This window comes from Anthonomus grandis, chromosome 13, assembly GCF_022605725.1.
Source record: "Anthonomus grandis grandis chromosome 13, icAntGran1.3, whole genome shotgun sequence".
In the NCBI taxonomy this organism is placed as follows: Eukaryota; Metazoa; Arthropoda; class Insecta; order Coleoptera; family Curculionidae; genus Anthonomus; species Anthonomus grandis.
Window position 1 is genome coordinate 8,889,170 of NC_065558.1, and position 19,206 is coordinate 8,908,375.

At 30.3% G+C, this 19,206-nt stretch overlaps 1 protein-coding gene and 1 long non-coding RNA gene across 2 annotated transcripts; one reads left to right on the forward strand and one right to left on the reverse strand.

The window, feature by feature from the left end:
• Positions 1-3,905: 3,905 nt before the first annotated feature.
• On the reverse strand, positions 3,906-11,645 carry LOC126743946 (uncharacterized). Its single transcript, XR_007663025.1, has 3 exons — positions 11,480-11,645; positions 9,010-9,123; positions 3,906-4,101 (listed from the first exon to the last, which is right to left on the reverse strand). It is a non-coding gene; the product is annotated as an uncharacterized LOC126743946 (long non-coding RNA).
• Positions 11,646-15,833: 4,188 nt separating this feature from the next.
• Positions 15,834-17,792, forward strand: LOC126743938 (uncharacterized). The gene is made up of 4 exons (XM_050451222.1): positions 15,834-15,991; positions 16,044-16,121; positions 16,561-16,891; positions 16,943-17,792. The coding sequence occupies exons 1-4, from the start codon at positions 15,974-15,976 to the stop codon at positions 17,650-17,652; spliced, it is 1,137 nt and encodes a 378-aa protein (XP_050307179.1). The 5' UTR covers positions 15,834-15,973; the 3' UTR covers positions 17,653-17,792.
• Positions 17,793-19,206: the final 1,414 nt, after the last annotated feature.

The window sequence follows — 19,206 nt, forward strand, 5'->3', positions numbered from 1 at the left end:
GCCAAATCGATTTTTTTTAACTAGAGAATCTCTCGGAACTCTATATGTCGCATTCATTACAAACCATCCTGTATACATAAATAGTTACTTACCAGCTAACTTTTGGTATTTATTATTGTTTTTAAAACAAACTGGCACAAAAACTTCGAATTTTTTTCCAAATAACAAAAAAAAATACAGATATATGTAGGTAACATATATCGAAAGCTGATTGCTGCACGTGGTTTTTCTATTATTATTATGATTGGAGACAACGTATGTATATCTGCACAGCTCGGTGGTCAAATTAATCCTAAATTATCCAAATTATCCTATCACTGGTAAATTTAAATTATTATGGAACTGTAGCATAAAAAGCCGTAACTGTTTTGCGCCAATGCAGTTGCGGTTTTTTAAACTAGTAATCCGCGTTACGTCTTTCTAAGCTACAAACGTCTAATATACAGGGTGACAATTTCAAGAGTAGCCATGGCTTATAATTTTTAAACCGTAAAAGATATAAAAAAATGCTTAAAACCGTTTCTATAGTAACAAGGGGGAACCAAAATGATGAATTTTTTAGGGATATACTATCATTCCCCTAACCCCCAGAGCCACCCCCTTAAAAATTTTAAATTGGAAGGGTAGTCGAGTGATACCTTGTTTGAAAGGTCTATTAATTCCCTATATTTTGCCGTCTTACTCATTAAAATCAATGCAACCATTTCCGAGATATGTATGTCCTTTTAAATGTTAGTCAATTCATTTTACTATCAGAATAAAAATATTTATTCTGATACTAAAATGAATTGTTAAAAGCCAAAACAAAACTCCAATAAATAGTACACTTATACTGAAATTATTGAATTGTCGGAATGGTATTTGGCGATGTAAAAAAAAGGAAAATTTTCGATGCCTGCCATTCTCGAAATATTTGTTGTTTTTTGTTTATTTAAATTTTGCCTTAAAATGTTCAATTTTTGGTTTGGTTAGTAATATCGTGGTTCTTTTTGTGATTTAAAGTTCTCTCACTGCTCTAGTTTTATTTTTACAATCTTAGAACATTGAAAGGCCTTTCAATGTTCTAAGTTTACAATGGTTTATACGATCGCCGAAAGAGTTGAAATGATATTTATTTATGGTTCTCAAAATCGCTGTTTTCGTAGAAGTGCCACAATATTTAATGAGAGGCACCCAGATAAGCAGGTTGGGCATTATTACATCCAGAAGTTGGTAAGAAAATTTGAATTTGAAGAAACTGGGTTTGTAGGTAATATAAAGAAAAATCAGCCAAGAATACTGGATGAAGCAACTCAGATTGAGGTTCTTGGGCATTTTGCTATAGATCCTGGTATGTCGACTCGTCAAGCAGCAGCTGCCACAGGAGTGTCTCGTGAATCAGTACGAAAGATATTAAAAATTAATAAATTCCATCCTTACAAGCTACAGATTGTTCAAGAACTTGGTGATGACGATCCAGACAGGCGGATCGAATTTTGTGAATTAATGACCCAAAAAATAATAAATGAGCCACGTTTTATAAAAAACATTTGTTTCAGTGACGAGTGCACTTTTTATTTAAACGGTAACGTTAATAAGCAAAACTGCCGTTACTGGAGTGATGAGAATCCCCATATTTTTAGGGAAGGGCACACCCAATATCCCCAAAAAATAAATGTGTGGGCCGGAATTCTGGGGAATAATATAATTGGGCCATTGTTTATTGATGATAATCTAAATGGAGAAATTTATGCTGAAATGTTCGAAACAACTGTTGAGCCTTTAGTAATAACGGAATTGGAAAACCAAAGGGATAAAAATGGAGATCTTGTTCTTGATGAAAATTTATTGCATTTTCAACAAGATGGGGCCCCACCACATTATGTATTGCCTGTTAGAGAGTGGCTAGATAATCATTATCCAGACCAATGGATTGGTAAAAGAGGACCTATTGAGTGGCCGCCAAGATCGCCAGATCTCACCCCTCTCGATTTTTTTCTTTGGGGTCACCTAAAATCGGTCGATTTCAAAACGCAGCCTGCCACCATTGAGGAGCTAACACAAAGAATTACACAAGAGTGCCGATTATTAACAACTGAAGTTTTTAGAAATGTTCGTCAAGAGTTTGAAAACAGATTGTACTTTTGCTTGCAAAATAATGGAAGCCACTTTGAGCATTTAATAAAATAATTAAAGTTCAATGCAGATTTTTATTGTTTTAAAAATAGAATAAACGCAATATTGCAGAGTGTTTTCCTAGTTCTTAACCATTTGTACTAATGTTCAAATGTTAAATATTTTATGACATTTTCAAAATATGTTAATTTTATAAGAAATTAAAAAACACTTAAATAACCTTTAAGAAAATATTAAAATTGGCATAACTCTAAAATAAATGCATTGATTATTAGGGTCGCATAATATAGGGAATTAATAGACCTTTCAAACAAGGTATCACTCGACTACCCTTTCAATTTAAAATTTTTAAGGGGGTGGCTCTGGGGGTTAGGGGGATGATAGTATATCCCTAAAAAATTCATCATTTTGGTTCCCCCTTGTTACTATAGAAATGGTTTTAAGCATTTTTTTATATCTTTTACGGTTTAAAAATTATAAGCCATGGCTACTCTTGAAATTGTCACCCTGTATATTTGCGTTAACTGTAAAGTAAAAAGGTAAAAGTTTTAGATACGGGAATGTAAGCAACATTTGCTAGTTAGGGTTGTTTAAGTTATGAAATCGGAAAATTACGTCATTTTGTAGTAATCGTATATACATTTAAGCAAACTTGCGATGCAGATACGCGTTTTTAAGATACATCAATCGACTCCTGTTGCCTCAAATATTCATATTATAGTTTTAACTAAATTAAAAAAAAAATGCAGATACGGCTCTCTTTCTTACGACGGCAGAGCACCAGTAGTGTAAAAAGAATAATTGACCCTGGGCTATTTCCTCTTTATTACAAGTCAGCTTGTCCTGCATATATGAGTTCTGATTTATTGTTGTCGTTAGAACTAGTTTTTAGAAAATCATTTATAGTTTTCCACTGCTTTTTAACATTAATTTTGAGTTATTTTATTTTGTTGTTTACCAAATTTTTTAGTTTTTTGAGACTGAATTTTTAGGATATGTTTTAATTTTTCTTTTAACAAATCTCTTTTTTAATTAAACCTGTAAATTCTAGAGTTTTTCCAATTTTTGTTTATGTGGCACCTAATTTTTGAGATGCATGTTGAGTTCTTTTTGCTTGCCGAATTGAATCGATTAAATATTGAAACGTTTCTAATGACTCATTAAGCTTTATATCTGCAAAGTGCCCCTGAAATTTTTGTGTGTTTATATTTTTTTTACAAATATATGCCAAAATTAACCAATACAATCTCAAAAGAGTTATTACAAAAAAAAAGATTTACATATTCTTTCGCATTAAATACTTATGGCTTGAATAAATAAGAACCACCATCAGACTGGGTGATCAACTCTATCATAATAACAATCATATGTTTCAAAAAGTAATAGAATTTTTAACTTTCATTATACACTCATAAATGTTTTTAATTAAATCCAATCCTGTCGTACTAGTACAGCAGCACGTGTTGTCTGTCTATCTGTTCGCCAGTTAATAAAGTATATATGGCGGTACTCGGATAGAAATCAAATAACCGGATTTAAAAGGCTAGAATGGACGATTTAAAGAACATAAAATTGATTTTTTGCACATTGGAATGGCCGTTTAAAATGGTTTTTGTTTAACCCAGTTAAAATGCTTTGTAGTGTACGTACAGTATGTAGGGATATATGCTTTCTTGCTTTCAAAACATTAATAATTTCTATATCAAAGACTGAAGATGTTGCGCTACAACAGTGTGCGAAGGTTACAACACCTTCAACGCCATCATGTCCGACGAGTAATAAAACACAAATTTAACGAAACATTGTAAATGTATTATAACTTTAAAATTAAACCTAAATAACTAATAAATGTCTTAACCACTTATAAAAATATAAATTGGATCCATGATTCGGTTATATTATAGTGGCCGCCACCTTGCTTTCATGTCTATATGCTAATCGATGATGATGGATGGATGGTTGGTGATGTTTCGAGGTTTTTAGAACCTGAAAAAAAAAATAGTTTGACCCCAATAGTGAAATTAAAAGCAACGGATGGACGGGTCGATTTTGGCATAGACGCAAATCTGTCCGGTACAAATTCTAAATGGATTAGAACCGTCATAGTAGAGTTATAAAATGTTTTTTACACCTTCATGTCGGATTCTTGGCACCGTTACACACGGTTTGGAAAAACGCAAATATAAATGTACGGTTTTTATTTATGAGTGTTTGTCTATTTTAAAATGATTTGTTTTTGTTTTTTTATTATATGTATTTTTGCTCTTTTTGGACTCTTTGTGAAATTTCAAATAATTTGATGGGTCACGTTCTATACTTTGGTTCAACAAAGCTTGAGATTTAAAATATTTTATTTTGAATTTTTATTAATTACCTAAAGTATGGTATATTAAGAAACTTCTAGGAATAAAATCTCTTAGGAATTTCGTTTATTAATAAAAAGTATTCTTTTTATAACATTTCAATTGGATTGAAGTCTGGCGATTGAGAAGGCATCTGCAGTAAATCAACGCTTTATCAGAAGAAACCCTGGAATATTTAGAATAAATAATAAATAGACTATTTTTATTTTAAAATTTTATTTGAGAAAAAGTAGCTAAACCTAGTAGGCCATAAGGAAGTGCTCCATTGATTTTTCCGAAAAAAAGAATTGTCTTCCTTTTTGTATATAGTTAGGTCTAGTTTTTTTTTCAGAAAAAGTTAAATAAAAAGATCAATATTCTTTTTTGAGATGACTTTTTGAAAAAATGACAATATTTAAAAAAAAAACTTTTTTTTCCAAAAGAGCAAAATAAACGAACGTTCAACATTAGGAAACCTAAGAATTTTTTTTTGATTTTTATAGAAAGATTATAATTTTGTTTAATTGTTCACTGTTTTTGTTTTTCTAAAAATGATATAATCCAATCATTAAAAAAATTATACATTTGTTATAAAAAAGTTCATTTATATTGCGATTAGTTTTTTGAGAAAAATTGAATGAAAACAAAAGTTTCGAGATATTTTATTCAAAAAATAAAATGATCGACTTTAGGAAGAAACAAATTTAAAAAGAAAGTTAAATAAACGTATTTAATGGAAACCCAAAAGAGGTTTCTTTTATATAAAAAAAAAAAGAAATTTCGCAAAAAGCAAAAGCACCTAAGGATATACAAAAACCCAAAATACCACTAAATAATTAAAAAAAAAACAAAACATGAAGGAAAATTACCAATATACTCTAATAAAACTCAAAAAAAAACTGTGTTGGGTTTAATACTGGGCCTTGGTTCTAAAAGGGCCCAAGTCATTTTTTTTAGATTTGGGCTTAAGTGCATTTTTGGAATCGGCACAGACCAGATTATTATGTGTAATAAGGGCAAAAGTCTATCTTTCACAGGTAAAAAATTACAAATCCGCTAAAGGCCAATGTCAACATTTCAATTTTATACTCTTTTTTCAATAAAAGGGCCAATGTGAATATAGGCCCCAGGAATCCAATATTATATAACTTCTTATAAGGCCAATATCGACATTGGCCTTTTTAGAAATAAATGGTTTTGATCTGTTGCGACAATGGCCCTGAATTAGGCATTTGTTTTTCTGTTGCTCTGAATAACAACGTGTTGGCGGGAAATAAGTGTTGATTTGTTATTTTATGCATTAGAAAGGAGAAATACTAGTTTTTTAGTTTAATTTTACTCTTATTTATAATGTTATCCCGTGGCCAAAAATTGGTAAATTTGTGTTCAAGTTCTAAAACTGGTTACAATGATTCAGGTAAAGACTTAAATATATCATAATTTTGATTCCAAAATTGCCTAGGATATATAATAAAATTTAATATCAAAAGTGAGTTCTTATAATGTTTTTAAAATAGAAATAGTATTAATAGTAACTAAAATAAGTAATGGAAATACTTTTTATATTCACGTATGCACGTTGAAAGCTAATGAGACTATTTTTATAGCTAATAATTTTGTCGTATAAAAATTAGTCATACGTTTTTTTTTGTTATTAAGTTTACTGAGTGACTCGAAATCAGCATTAGCAGCAGAAAGTATTATGCGGTTATTTTTAATTTAATTAAAAAAATATATATCTATGCATTTGTTTTATTACAGTAGTTTTTGAGGAAGCAAAATCCTTGCAAACAGAATCTATTATCCGAATTACCAAAAGCTGTGAAAGTATTATAAAAAAAAGAGATTCAAACTGGTAATTTAGACGACCATATCAATAAGGATTATGCTATTTTGCAAAATGCATGTCACTCTTTTGAAGCGCCCTCATGTTCACGTATAGGCGGGAATTTAAATGAAACCAACTATTTATCACGTAAGTTGTTATTGCTTATTATTTTTAAGAGATAATTTTTTTAAGAGTTTTTACTAGAAGAAGAAGTAATACAGCTGGAAATAGACCAGCCAAATATCGACGACACTGATAAATCCAACACTGATAGCAATCAATCTGGGGATTTCGAGCCATATTCAAGTGATGAATATGATCCTGTAAATGATGATACCAGTAGCGGTTCTGATTCAGATATAAACCAAAACATATCTTAACAACTTGGTACTCCGGTTCATATATTAGCAGACACTGTTGTTACAAATAACATAAATGTTACGAAGAAGAAAGGAAGGAAAACAGTCATAGAGGGCCAAGAAAGTAGAAAAAGGAAAACGGATCAGAACAGTTGGGATAAAAATAAAAGAAACAAAAGCAGGGAAAAGAGTTTCTGAAAAAAAAATTAAAGATCCCTGTACCTGTAAGAAAAAGTGTTCAGAGAAGTTTTCTAACGACGCAAGAACAGAGTTATTTCAGGGATTTTATAGGTTATCACAAGAAGCACAAAACCAATTTATTGCTAACCATATTCAAGAGTTTCCAAAAAGATCTGAGAGGCGTAGAGAAAATAACAAAGAAAGCAGAAGAAATTACAGTAGACACTATTTTGTCGAGCTTAATTCTAAAAGCATCGAAAAAATCGTCCAAAAAAAAAAGAATCCCTGTGTAGAAAAATGTTTAATGAAGAATTCAACTTTTCGTTTAAAAAACCTTACAATGACACCTGTGCAACATGTGACAAGTTTTTGCATCGGCTTAAATCAGTTACTAATGTGGAAGAAAAAGCCCAGATTGAAGCCGAAAATGAAGAACATAAAATATTGGCTGAATGCGGATATAAAGAAAAAAAGCGACAAGCTTAAGTGCAAAACAAATGCTAATTTATTAGTTAAGAGCTTTGACTTGCAAAAGTGTTTGCCAACTCCTAACTTACAAAGCAGTGTGTCTTTTTATAAAAGAAAACTTTGGACATTCAATCTCACAGTTTTTGAATCACATAAAAACATAAATTCGGCAAAATGTTATTTATGGAATGAAACAATAGCTCAGGGAGGCGGGCAGGAAATCGCTTCTTGTCTGTATACTTACCTTCATAACATTCCCTTTGATGTGAATAAAATAATTATGTACAGTGATCTGAGAGTTGTCCTGGACAAAACAAAAACATTTTAATTTCTGCTATGCTGCTAACGATTACTGAAGAATATTTTAAACGAGAAGGAAGGCATGTCAGCATATATCACAAATTTCTTATTCCGGGACATATGGAAGCCGACCAAATTCATGCAGCCATTGAAAAGGCTAGAAAAAATACCACAATAAAAATAGAAATTTAGGGCCAATTTATTTCGGTTAATGCCTAGAAAACCCCCAATTTTTGTGCATGAGATGGCTCAGGAAGAATTCTTGAATATTACGTCACTCCTTTCGGAAAAGTTTCAGCACAAAAAAGTTCATACTTTGGGAAACCCTGTTGTTTGGGCTAAAATAAGAGTCATTCACTGTTCTACCAAAAATCCTGATCTGCTGAAATACAAAACCACTTTTGCTGAAGACGAGCCATATCAAACTTTAAATTTATTAAGAAAATCAACCCGTAATGCCGAAAATGCAATAAAACTTTTCCCTATTAATAAAAAACCGTTAGGCATTCCAAAAAAATAAAGTACAACATTTGAGGGACTTATTATCATTTATTGATAAAAACAGTCAGCCATACTATCTGCAGTTTCTTAATGGACTAAGTTCTTCTGAGACTGCAATTGATAATCTTGGTGAAAGTGAAGATGATGAAGATTCGCTTTAGGTGCCTATATTTTTATCAAAATGTATGTGCAACGACTTTTACGAAGTTTTTTCTTGTGTTTTTAGTTTCATTTTGATTTTTTTAAGTTGGGCCAAAGTGTTATTAGTTTAATTTATTATTTATTAAAAAAAGGCTAATGTCAATTTTTTTTTTAAATAAATTTATTTTATACACTTTTAAGATTTTTTTTTTAAAACCAATATCCTCTATACCCAAATCAAGCTTAAGAAAAATACAGAAACCTATCTATGTTGTATAAAAACCAAACCTAATGCGACCTCATTACCTTTAAAGTCAATTTGTCAAAAATTGCGAGTTATGACTTTGGCCCTTTTAGAACCAAGCCCCAATTATTATAATTTTTTTGAGAAAAAATAAAAAATTTAAAGCCGAATCTAAGGAAAGCCAAAAAAGCGTGAAAAAAAATAGATAATAATAGATAAACCTAAGAAAAACTAAATTAAAAAATGTCAAAAAAAATCAATTTTCCATCATTCCAAATCAGGGTTTAAATTGCAATATTTTATATTAGAAACAGTATAAAAGGCATTTTGAAAAAAAACATCGATATTAGGTTATTATTAAAAAACTGATTTTTTTTGAACTTTAACACCCTGTATCTCAAAAGTTAAGACGATTAGGACATATGTTCATAGAAACTTTTTTTCTTAAAATGAGTCCAGGAATCACCCCCTTACATATTAGCACGCTTTAAGAAACACCCTGTATTTTTTTATAAAAAAAAAGATACTTACATTACTTTAATACATTCCCGAATATAGGGCCCATAAAACTAGCAAAAGGGCTATAAGGATAAGATAGGTAGTTATCAAGTTGGTTCCTTCGCTTCCAGGCATTCTGTGAATTTTCTACAAAAAAAACATCAAAATAATTAAGTAAATTCTCAACATTCTCACTTGCCAATTTCGTTTAAAGAATTTCGATTATGACAAATGGATTTTTCGAAAAATTAAAAATAAAGAAAAAAACCTCCCGATAACCGATGCATGGCAAACCTCCAAGGATTCAACGAAAAACAAGTTATTTTGAAAATTGTAGGTAATAGTACTATTTACTTTTGCACGTCCGCCTACACGAATAAAACCTTCTAATTCTTATTTACAAATATCCAAAGTTATTTTTAAGTTAAATGGAACACTACCACTTGCGCTATTTTCAATTTTTTAATTTCTAGAAAATATCACAGTAAGCATACATATTGCGGCTTCAATTATTAATTAGATTATAGTTCAGTACACTTTAATTTTGGCAAGGGACATCCAAAACAATACAATTACATTTGTCATAGTGAATTTAGTGCTAAATTACCATTGTGGTTTTCAGATAATTAGGTTCATTCACGATTTTATTGTTGAATGAAGTAGGTACAAGTATGTGGAAAAAAAAAAGGTTTGTGCCATAAGATTTTGGAATTTTGACCCTTTTGGAAAAAAGTTACCTCTTCACTTGCACCTATATATCTCGAAAACCATTAAATCCAATTATAGCAATTCGATGTGATACATTAAGTTAAATCAGGCTGCATACTTCTACAAACTCAGATAAGCTATTAAAATATTTGCTTAATAAACTGAATCAAGACATAGACCTGAAGGAATTTCATTAAAAGAAGTTTAGGTCTTCCAGGATTAACTCAATTATTAGTAATTAGTAGTATCTATAATAGTAAATTAATGTGCCTGCGAAAAATGAATATTCCCTCAACTATCTGACTTTAACTAGAAAAACTGGGATATCTTTAATTTGCCTACCTGGAGAAAATATGAAATGAAATCAATAACCACTTCTATTAAATGAATAGTCCATTCTAATAAGATATAGGCGAGAAAATAAATGTATTAATGTAAATGACTTTAAATGCATGAAAAAACACTTTTGTCAAGTTTCTAAGTAATTGGGAATATTTTACTGTAGCAAGGTAACTTTTAAAATTTCTTCCAGGCAATTGGAGTTTCTATCAAAGATGTATGTTGATCATAAATTATGACTAATTAAGAGAACTGAGTCTCAAAAACATCCAAAAGAAAAAACAGAAATAAATAATAATAATAATAATAATAGTGAAAGAACAACAAGGAAATTAAATAGGAAAACTGAGAAAGCAAAAAAATATTTAATAAAACGCGAACAGAAGTGAAAATAAGGGGCGTAAATAGACAATTTCAGTCTTACTTTCGCTACAGCTCTCAAGTTCGATTATACAAATAGTTTTCAAGAAATTGGAAACATTTCACTATAGCAAGAATATTTCCTCTAGGAAATTGGAGTTTCTATTAGTTCCAGGTGTATAAAAATAAAGAAAAACTGTATGTTGATCATAAAATATGACTAATCAAAAGCTCTAGGAAACTAAGCCTTATATAAATATTATTAAAAAAACAAGAAGGATTTTAAATAAGAAAATTGAGAAAGCAAAAAAATATTTAATAAAACGCGAATAAAATTGAAAATAAGGGACGTAAAGCGAAAAATTCGATCTTTTTTACTTTTTTACTCTCTTTTGACTTTTATTCTTACAGCTTTTTCTAGCATACTTCCTTGTCCGTTTTTTTTCTAATTTACAGACTTCTATAGTTTCCTTAAAGGCTTTAACAAATCGAAACAAATTTTCAAATATCTGGAACAAACTAAAAAATGTTTTCAACTGCCTGGAGAGGACAAGATTTGTTGAACAACTATCTAAGTAAAATTTGAAATGTACCTGAATCAAACGAGAATAACCTAAACGACCTGGAAAATAAAAATTGATTTTAATTGCCTGGAAAAAATAGGAAATTCATGTAAGTGAAAAATATTACATATTTCAATTGGAACTGTTCCATTCCGGCTTTCTAGCTCTCCTTTCCGCAAACCTTTACATTACGTTTTTCTAACAGTAGAGCGATTTCTGAACAATTTTTTAATTGTTAATTACAAAATAAAAAGATATCAGAATGAGTGCAAGTCACTTAAACTATAGGAGTACTGAAGGAGCAAGGTATTTCATCAATCACCTTGAAGTGACGAATAATTATTTAAATCGTCTAAAAAAGCCTCTTGTGTTTTATAAAAATCTGGATCACCTCAACTGTCTAGAACAATTAGGAAAGAATTAAAAACAACTAATTAAAAAAATTAAATATACATAATTCAGGGTTATTTCATCTTAAGCACTAGATTAGATGCGATTTATTTTATTAAAAAAATCAAATAAAATTGACCTACCTATATAAACCACTGTTTTATCACTAAATTGTGCGTTCAACCACTCGCCAATACGGTTCAATACGCTATGGCGTATCCAGGGTCCAGTGATTTTTAACATGGACTCGTTCTATTTTTGTCTGGATTTTGGATACACATATAGACATTTAAATTTGTTTGAGAATTTGTATTTGAAAGCACAGTTTCAACTGGCTATTAATAAAATAATATATCTGAACAGGACGTCTTATAGGGAATAATATATTACACGTTTAAAAATATCTTTATTTTCATGCTCAGAAATTTTGAATTAATTAAAAAAATCCAAAAAACAACATTATTATTATATTAACTTAATATAAACGGTTCTAAAACTAGTTAGTTATCTATTTCTGTATAGAATTTCACTTTAATTTCCTTCACTCTTTACTCTAACCATATAAAGCCTAACGGTCGCCATATAAAGTGAAAATGGTCTACTTTATTTCAGAGAAACACTCGTGTACTAAATTGAAAATCCGCAAAAATTATTGAATCTTTAGCAAATAATCTGATTTGTTAAACAATGTCTATTATATGGCTATGACGAAATTTGACCCACACCCATAGATCAATTAAGGGAAAACAATGCTTTAATTTGCAATAATGGATAACGAAACGGACAGGGAATGTGGCTCATAGTGGGCGAAACAGTTTAAACCACGACCATGCGGTCATAATTGGACATCGATACCAGATTTGTCCTTTTAATGACGCATTTTATCTCACCCCGATGGCAATTAGTCAATTTCAAATTCTTCTTTATTGGTTGTTTGATATTTTACAAAGCCACAATTAACTTTTTCGTCACCGTATACCATTATTATCTGATAATGTGGTCAATTGTATGCAAGACTGTTTAATGCGCCAGGTCGTAATAAGCGTTAATATCAGATAATGTAAAGGTTAGGAGTCAATGAATAATTATTTTGTTCGAAGCTAATGTCCTAGATAGGCCGATGTGGTTAAATTAAGTGCACTATTTGTGCTTAAAAGAAATATTATGACCCATTAGGACCAAAGATACTCTTAGCTTTTTCAGGTCATTGTATTCCTTGTTTATCCAGTTCATGGAGAAAATGACACTCTTCATTTTCTTTGCAGGTAGTTGACAGTATTCCTATGTCTTCTGGATTTTCATTAGTTAATTGGCATTTAAAAAGCGTTTTTTTCAATTAACTGAATTTATTAATTTTTTCCAGGCACTGGAAACCATTCTTTACATTCCAGGCAGTTTAGATTAGATAGTTTTTATTTCTTCTCAAGTAACTTAACTCATTTCTTAATATTTTATTATTAGGCAGTTAAAAGCAATTCTCTAGTCATTCCAGGCAGTTAAGTTATTATTTAGTTAATATTTCAATGTAGTTATTAAAAGTTATCTTTTCAACTTCTCAGGCTATTGTATTCCTTGTTTATCTAGTTCATGGAAAAAATGACACTCTTCATATTCTTTGCAGGTAGTTGAAAGTATTCCCATTTCTTCTGCATTATCATTAGTTAACTGGCATTTAAAAAGCGTTTTTTTCAAATAACTGGATTTATTAATTTTTTTCAGGCACTGGAAACCATTCTTTATATTCCAGGCAGTTTAGATTAGACAGTTTTTTATTTCTTCTCGAGTAACTTAACTCATTTCTTAATATTTTATTATTAGGCAGTTAAAAGCAATTCTCTAGTCATTCCAGGCAGTTAAGTTATTATTTAGTTAGTATTTCAATGTTGCTAATAAAAGTTATCTTTTCAACTTCTCAGGCTATTGTATTCCTTGTTTATCCAGTTCATGAAGCAAAAGACACTCTTCATATTCTTTGCAGGTATTTGAGAGTATTCCTATTTCTTCTGGATTATCATTAGTTAACTGGCATTTAAAAAGCGTTTTTTTTCAAATAACTGAATTTATTTATTTTTTCCAGGCACTGGAAACCATTATTTATATTCTAGGCAGTTTAGATCAGATAGTTTTTTATTTCTTCTCAATTAACTTAACTCATTTCTTAATATTTTATTATTAGGCAGCTAAAAGCAATTCTCTAGTCATTCCAGGCAGTTAAGTTATTACTTAGTTAGTATTTCAATGTAGTTAATAAAAGTTATCTTTTCAACTTCTCAGGCTATTGAATTCCTTGTTTATCCAGTTCATGGAGCAAATGACACTCTTCATATTCTTTGCAGGTATTTGAGAGTATTCCTATTTCTTCTGGATTATCATTAGTTAACTGCCATTTAAAAAGCGTTTTTTTTCAAATAACTGAATTTATTTATTTTTTCCAGGCACTGGAAACCATTATTTATATTCCAGGCAGTTTAGATCAGATAGTTTTTTATTTCTTCTCAATTAACTTAACTCATTTCTTAATATTTTATTATTAGGCAGTTAAAAGTAATTGTCTAGTAATTCCAGGCAGTTAAGTTATTATTTAGTTAGTATTTCAATGTAGCTAATAAAAGTTATCTTTTCAACTTCTCAGACTATTGTATTCCTTATTTATCCAGTTCATGGAGAAAATGACACTCTTCATATTCTTTGCAGGTAGTTGACAGTATTCCCATTTCTTCTGGATTATCATTAGTTAACTGGCATTTAAAAAGCGTTTTTTTTCAAATAAATGAATTTATTTATTTTTTCCAGGCACTGGAAACCATTCTTTACATTCCAGGCAGTTTAGATTAGATAGTTTTTTATTTCTTCTCGAGTAACTTAACTCATTTCTTAATATTTTATTATTAGGCAGCTAAAAGCAATTCTCTAGTCATTCCAGGCAGTTAAGTTATTATTTAGTTAGTATTTCAATGTTGCTAATAAAAGTTATCTTTTCAACTTCTCAGGCTATTGTATTCTTTGTTTATCCAGTTCATGGAGCAAATAACACTCTTCATATTCTTTGCAGGTAGTTGAGAGTATTCCTATTTCTTCTGGATTATCATTAGTTAACTGGCATTTAAAAAGCGTTTTTTTTTTCAAATAACTGAATTTATGAATTTTTTCCAGGCACTGGAAACCATTCTTGACATTCCAGGCAGTTTAGATTAGATAGTTTTTTATTTCTTCTTGAGTAACTTAACTCATTTCTTAATATTTTATTATTAGGCAGCTAAAAGCAATTCTCTAGTCATTCCAGGCAGTTAAGTTATTATTTAGTTAGTATTTCAATGTAGTTATTAAAAGTTATCTTTTCAACTTCTCAGGCTATCGTATTCCTTGCTTATTCAGTTCATGGAGCAAATGACACTCTTCATATTCTTTGCAGGTAGTTGACAGTTTTCCTATGTCTTCTGGATTTTCATTAGTAAATTGGCATTTAAAAAGCGTTTTTTCAATTAACTGAATTTATTTATTTTTTCCAGGCACTTAAAGCCATTCTTTATATTCCAGGCAGTTTAACTTAGATATTTTTTAATTTCTCCTCAAGTAACTTAACTCATTCCTTAATATTTTATTATTAGGCAGTTAAAAGTAATTGTCTAGTCATTCCAGGCAGTTAAGTTATAATTTAGTTAGTATTTCAATGTAGTTAATAAAAGTTATCTTTTCAACTTCTCAGGCTATTGTATTCCTTGTTTATCCAGTTCATGAAGCAAAAGACACTCTTCGTATTCTTCGCAGGTAGTTGAGACTATTCCTATTTCTTCTGGATTATCATTAGTTAACTGACATTTAAAAGGCGTTTTTTTCAAATAACTGAATTTATTCATTTTTTCCAGGCACTTGAAGCCATTCTTTATATTCCAGGCAGTTTAGATCAGATAGTTTTTAATTTCTTCTCAAGTAACTTAAGTCATTTCTTATTATTTTATTATTAAGCAGTTAAAAGTAATTGTCTAGTCATTCCAGACAGTTAAGTTATAATTTAGTTTGTATTTTAATGTAGTTAATAAAAGTTATCTTTTCAACTTCTCAGGATATTGAATTCCTTGTTTATCCAATTCATGGAGAAAATGACACTCTTCATATTCTTTGCAGGTAGTTGAGAGTATTCCTATGTCTTCTGGATTATCATTAGTTAATTGGCATTTAAAAAGCGTTTTTATTTGACATTCAAATAATTTTTCATTGGATTCACTTCCTAATGTTTCCAGGCAATTGAGAGTATTTTGATTTCTTTCAACCACATAGATAGAACCTTTTTCTAGTAATTTTCAGATAATAATTTATTTAATCACCATATCCGAGAGTAATAAATGAAAATAAATAATTAGTTTAGCTTTACGATGATACCTCTAGGCACATTTCATTGATTTGCATAAACTCTAATATGCAAATAATCAAAGAAAAATCCTAATCAAATCGACCATCTGAAAAAGTAAAATTTTTAAAAGAGGACCAAATCTCTTTTACTCAATTCGAAAATACGTAGTAGGGTATCAGTAAAGATTATAAATAAAAGTAAAGATTCACGTACTACAGTGTTTGTGTGCGTGAAAGTACCCACGAGACAATTACTCCTTCTTTTTAACATTTCTTTGAACTTGAAGATGGTACTTGCGGTTAAGGTGGGTAGGTTATAATTTAAAAAAGATATATTTATTTATTTTCCTATTTTAGAGTTTCAACTGGTTTTTGTTGTTTGGTTTTACTTTTTGCAGTGCCGTATATGTACAAAAGTACGCACCAGAATATGACGTAAGTATAAAATTATTTGCTAAAAATTTTATTTCTCAAATTCAGGTTTTTTTTTGTATTTGAATTTTTAATTTTATTTTAATCCGATATCTGTGTATTTTAATTTTATAATTATTTTGCAGTGAAATATTTTCTTTTTTTTTTATTATAGTTTCCATAAGAACATTTAGAAAACCACTTTTGAAAAATGCACAAATTTTTTTTTTCTATTTTCTATTTTCTATAGAAAAGACAAAATCATTTCTATAAGAACGTGAGCATTGGAAATTAAAATTTTAATTAAAAAACATTCCTGAAAAATCGAAAGAGTTCATTAATTAAATCCCAAACTATTCATCACTCAACAGTGTCAGTATATAGTTTCATGCAACGTTTATGATTAAATTATAAATATCTTTAAATACTAGACACAAAACAAAAGGTTACCAATTATTTTCAGAAACCCACAGATTACAGCTTCAGCTATGGCGTAAAAGATGTCCACTCCGGTGACGTAAAACACCAATGGGAAAAAAAAGAAGGAGATACCATTAAAGGACAATATTCCTTGGTAGAACCAGATGGTTCCATAAGAACAGTAGAATACACCGCTGATGAGAAAAACGGTTTTAATGCAGTAGTCAAGAAAAGTGGACCACTGCATCACGTCACTTTAGAAACCAAAGAGGGAACGAGCCATAGTAACCTACAACTGAAATCTGTTCAATCAGTACTTAAAGAGGAAGAACCTAGGATGACCCAGTATCAGTTTTCTAAGCAGCAACATGAAGGTACTAAGTAAATTTCCCTAGTGAAACCTTCTTCTTAGTTCATTATTTTAGATACGGATAAAGAAAATTCAGGATACATTTACCAAAAGCCAAATGAAGCAGAAGAGCCTCAAACTCACACCTACAAACAAAGACGACCTACCGTAAGCATTAACGAGGAGTATGAAGAGCTAAAGTACGAACCTCCAGTAGAACTTAATCTCGTACACCACAGAGATGCAGTGGAGAAAGTAGTGCCTTTGGTAGTGGAACCAGTGAATCCAATTGAAGTTACCCTAAAAGAAGGAGAAGTTTATGAAGAAGACCCTGAACCGGTTCAAAAAACTTCGTCGCAAGACCAAGGGGTGGAACCCAGTCACGAACTATCACAGGAAGAACTTAACAAGTACCTTGCCGAGTATTATGCCAAAAACGAAATAGCATCCCAACCGAACCTGGAAACCGGCTTTAAACCGATCAGACCCAAAACCAAAAACCCCATTACGCAACCCGTTATTCCTAACACGTTCAAGTCGAATAAAATGCCCCAAACCACTCCCGGATTAAGACATTACGCTTCCAAAAATAACAACAACTATGGCCACAGATATACTAGTGCCAGGATGCCAAAAACCGGATACTCCTTTTACCCTTATCCGTCTTATGGCGTTAGAATGTTAAATAATCACGTGCAAAATGCCGAACTGAACCGCCTGTATCGAAAAACCTCGAACGATGGGTTCACTAGGTACGCCAGAAGGGTAAGGTACCATGGCGCTTAAAACGAACGAGACCTAAAGTAAATGTGCAATATTCAGTGCCAAATAGCAATATTTATTTTAATTAATTTATTTTAGACTAATTTAATAATTCACTTGTAAATTTATCGCTGTAGAAAATAAAATATGGTTTGTCATAGTAATTATTTATTTCAGTTTGACGCAAGTCGATACGTTACATTAAAACTATAAATTTCTCGGTTTGTCATGACACCTTGATCTACATATACGTATTTGGTGTATGTCAATACCAAGGAGAGTAATATTATATGGAATTGATCGTTATTACTTTAGTGTTCTATAGAGTCTTTTTAGTGCAAATTGTACATCTGGAACAAGCTAGAGTATGCTACAGTAATATTAAAAAAAAAAATCATGTTCCGCAGAAAACAAACGTGCTGTAAACATATGGTTAGTAAAGATATAGTCAGAAAAATATGGTTTTAAAATAGAGAAATAAAATGCAGTTACTGAAATAGATAATATCATAAAAAACTGACATGTCTCTCAAATCTCTTTTAGTTTCAAGAGTTCTTCGACTTGATGAGAGTAAGGTTGATAGAGATTGGTCCTATGAAGATTTATAATTTCTTTAATTTAATTTTACTATTTTAAATTCAAGGATATTATCCGTTTCCTCATAAAACTACTTTGCTTAAGGGTTTCTTTACGTTCCAACAAACTCCTTATAAGGAGCTATTATACCGTATTTAATAATAGTTGTCTTATTGTTTAATAAAGTTCATTTGTTGCAACCATGAACAAGCCCCTAAAAATAAATTTTTTTAAACAAGAAAACCATGTTCAAATAGTCCAGGTTCTCATTAAACTTTAATGAAGCCCAAGCACATCATATATTAATTTAATACCGTTAAATATAAGTTTACTCAACGATTTTTCAGTAAATTTTCGGTTCTTATTTATCCTGTCAAAATATATTTATTAAACTGTAGAAAATACATAAGTACATCATGTACTATTCTATATTTATCGTTGAAGTTCAACTAAAAATGTACACCTAGTGTAAACAAAAATTAAACGTTTTTTTGTTTAGATTTTTTTTGATTAAGTCTACACGAATTGTGCCGTTTTAAAAACATTGCATCATAACATACTATTTATTTAAAGATTTAACAAATCGAGACACTTATTACAAAATGATGTTAATCTTAATGGCGGTTGGCACGATTCAATTCAACTAAGAGACAGTGGGAAAGTGTAACACTGGGTTATATTGTCTTACTTAGGTCAAAGTCCATTTAATAATGACACGCCTTATTTAAGAATGATTTTCAGATCTTTTAAATTAATATAAAAATTAGCCCAGGCAGTCAAAGATAAGACTTTTGATCTTAGAAACATCATGGTTTTCATTTTTAAGAAAATTGAAAGTAGAAAGGTAAAAAAGAAGGATGGAATGAAAAACATCCTTTTAATAGAATATTTCTTTGGAATTTTCATCTGATCCCACTTCTGATTTTTTATGTACGATCATAAAGAAAAGGACAAATAGGATATCTTTTTTTTTATTTCTATAGAAGCAGGTAATAGTTAAAT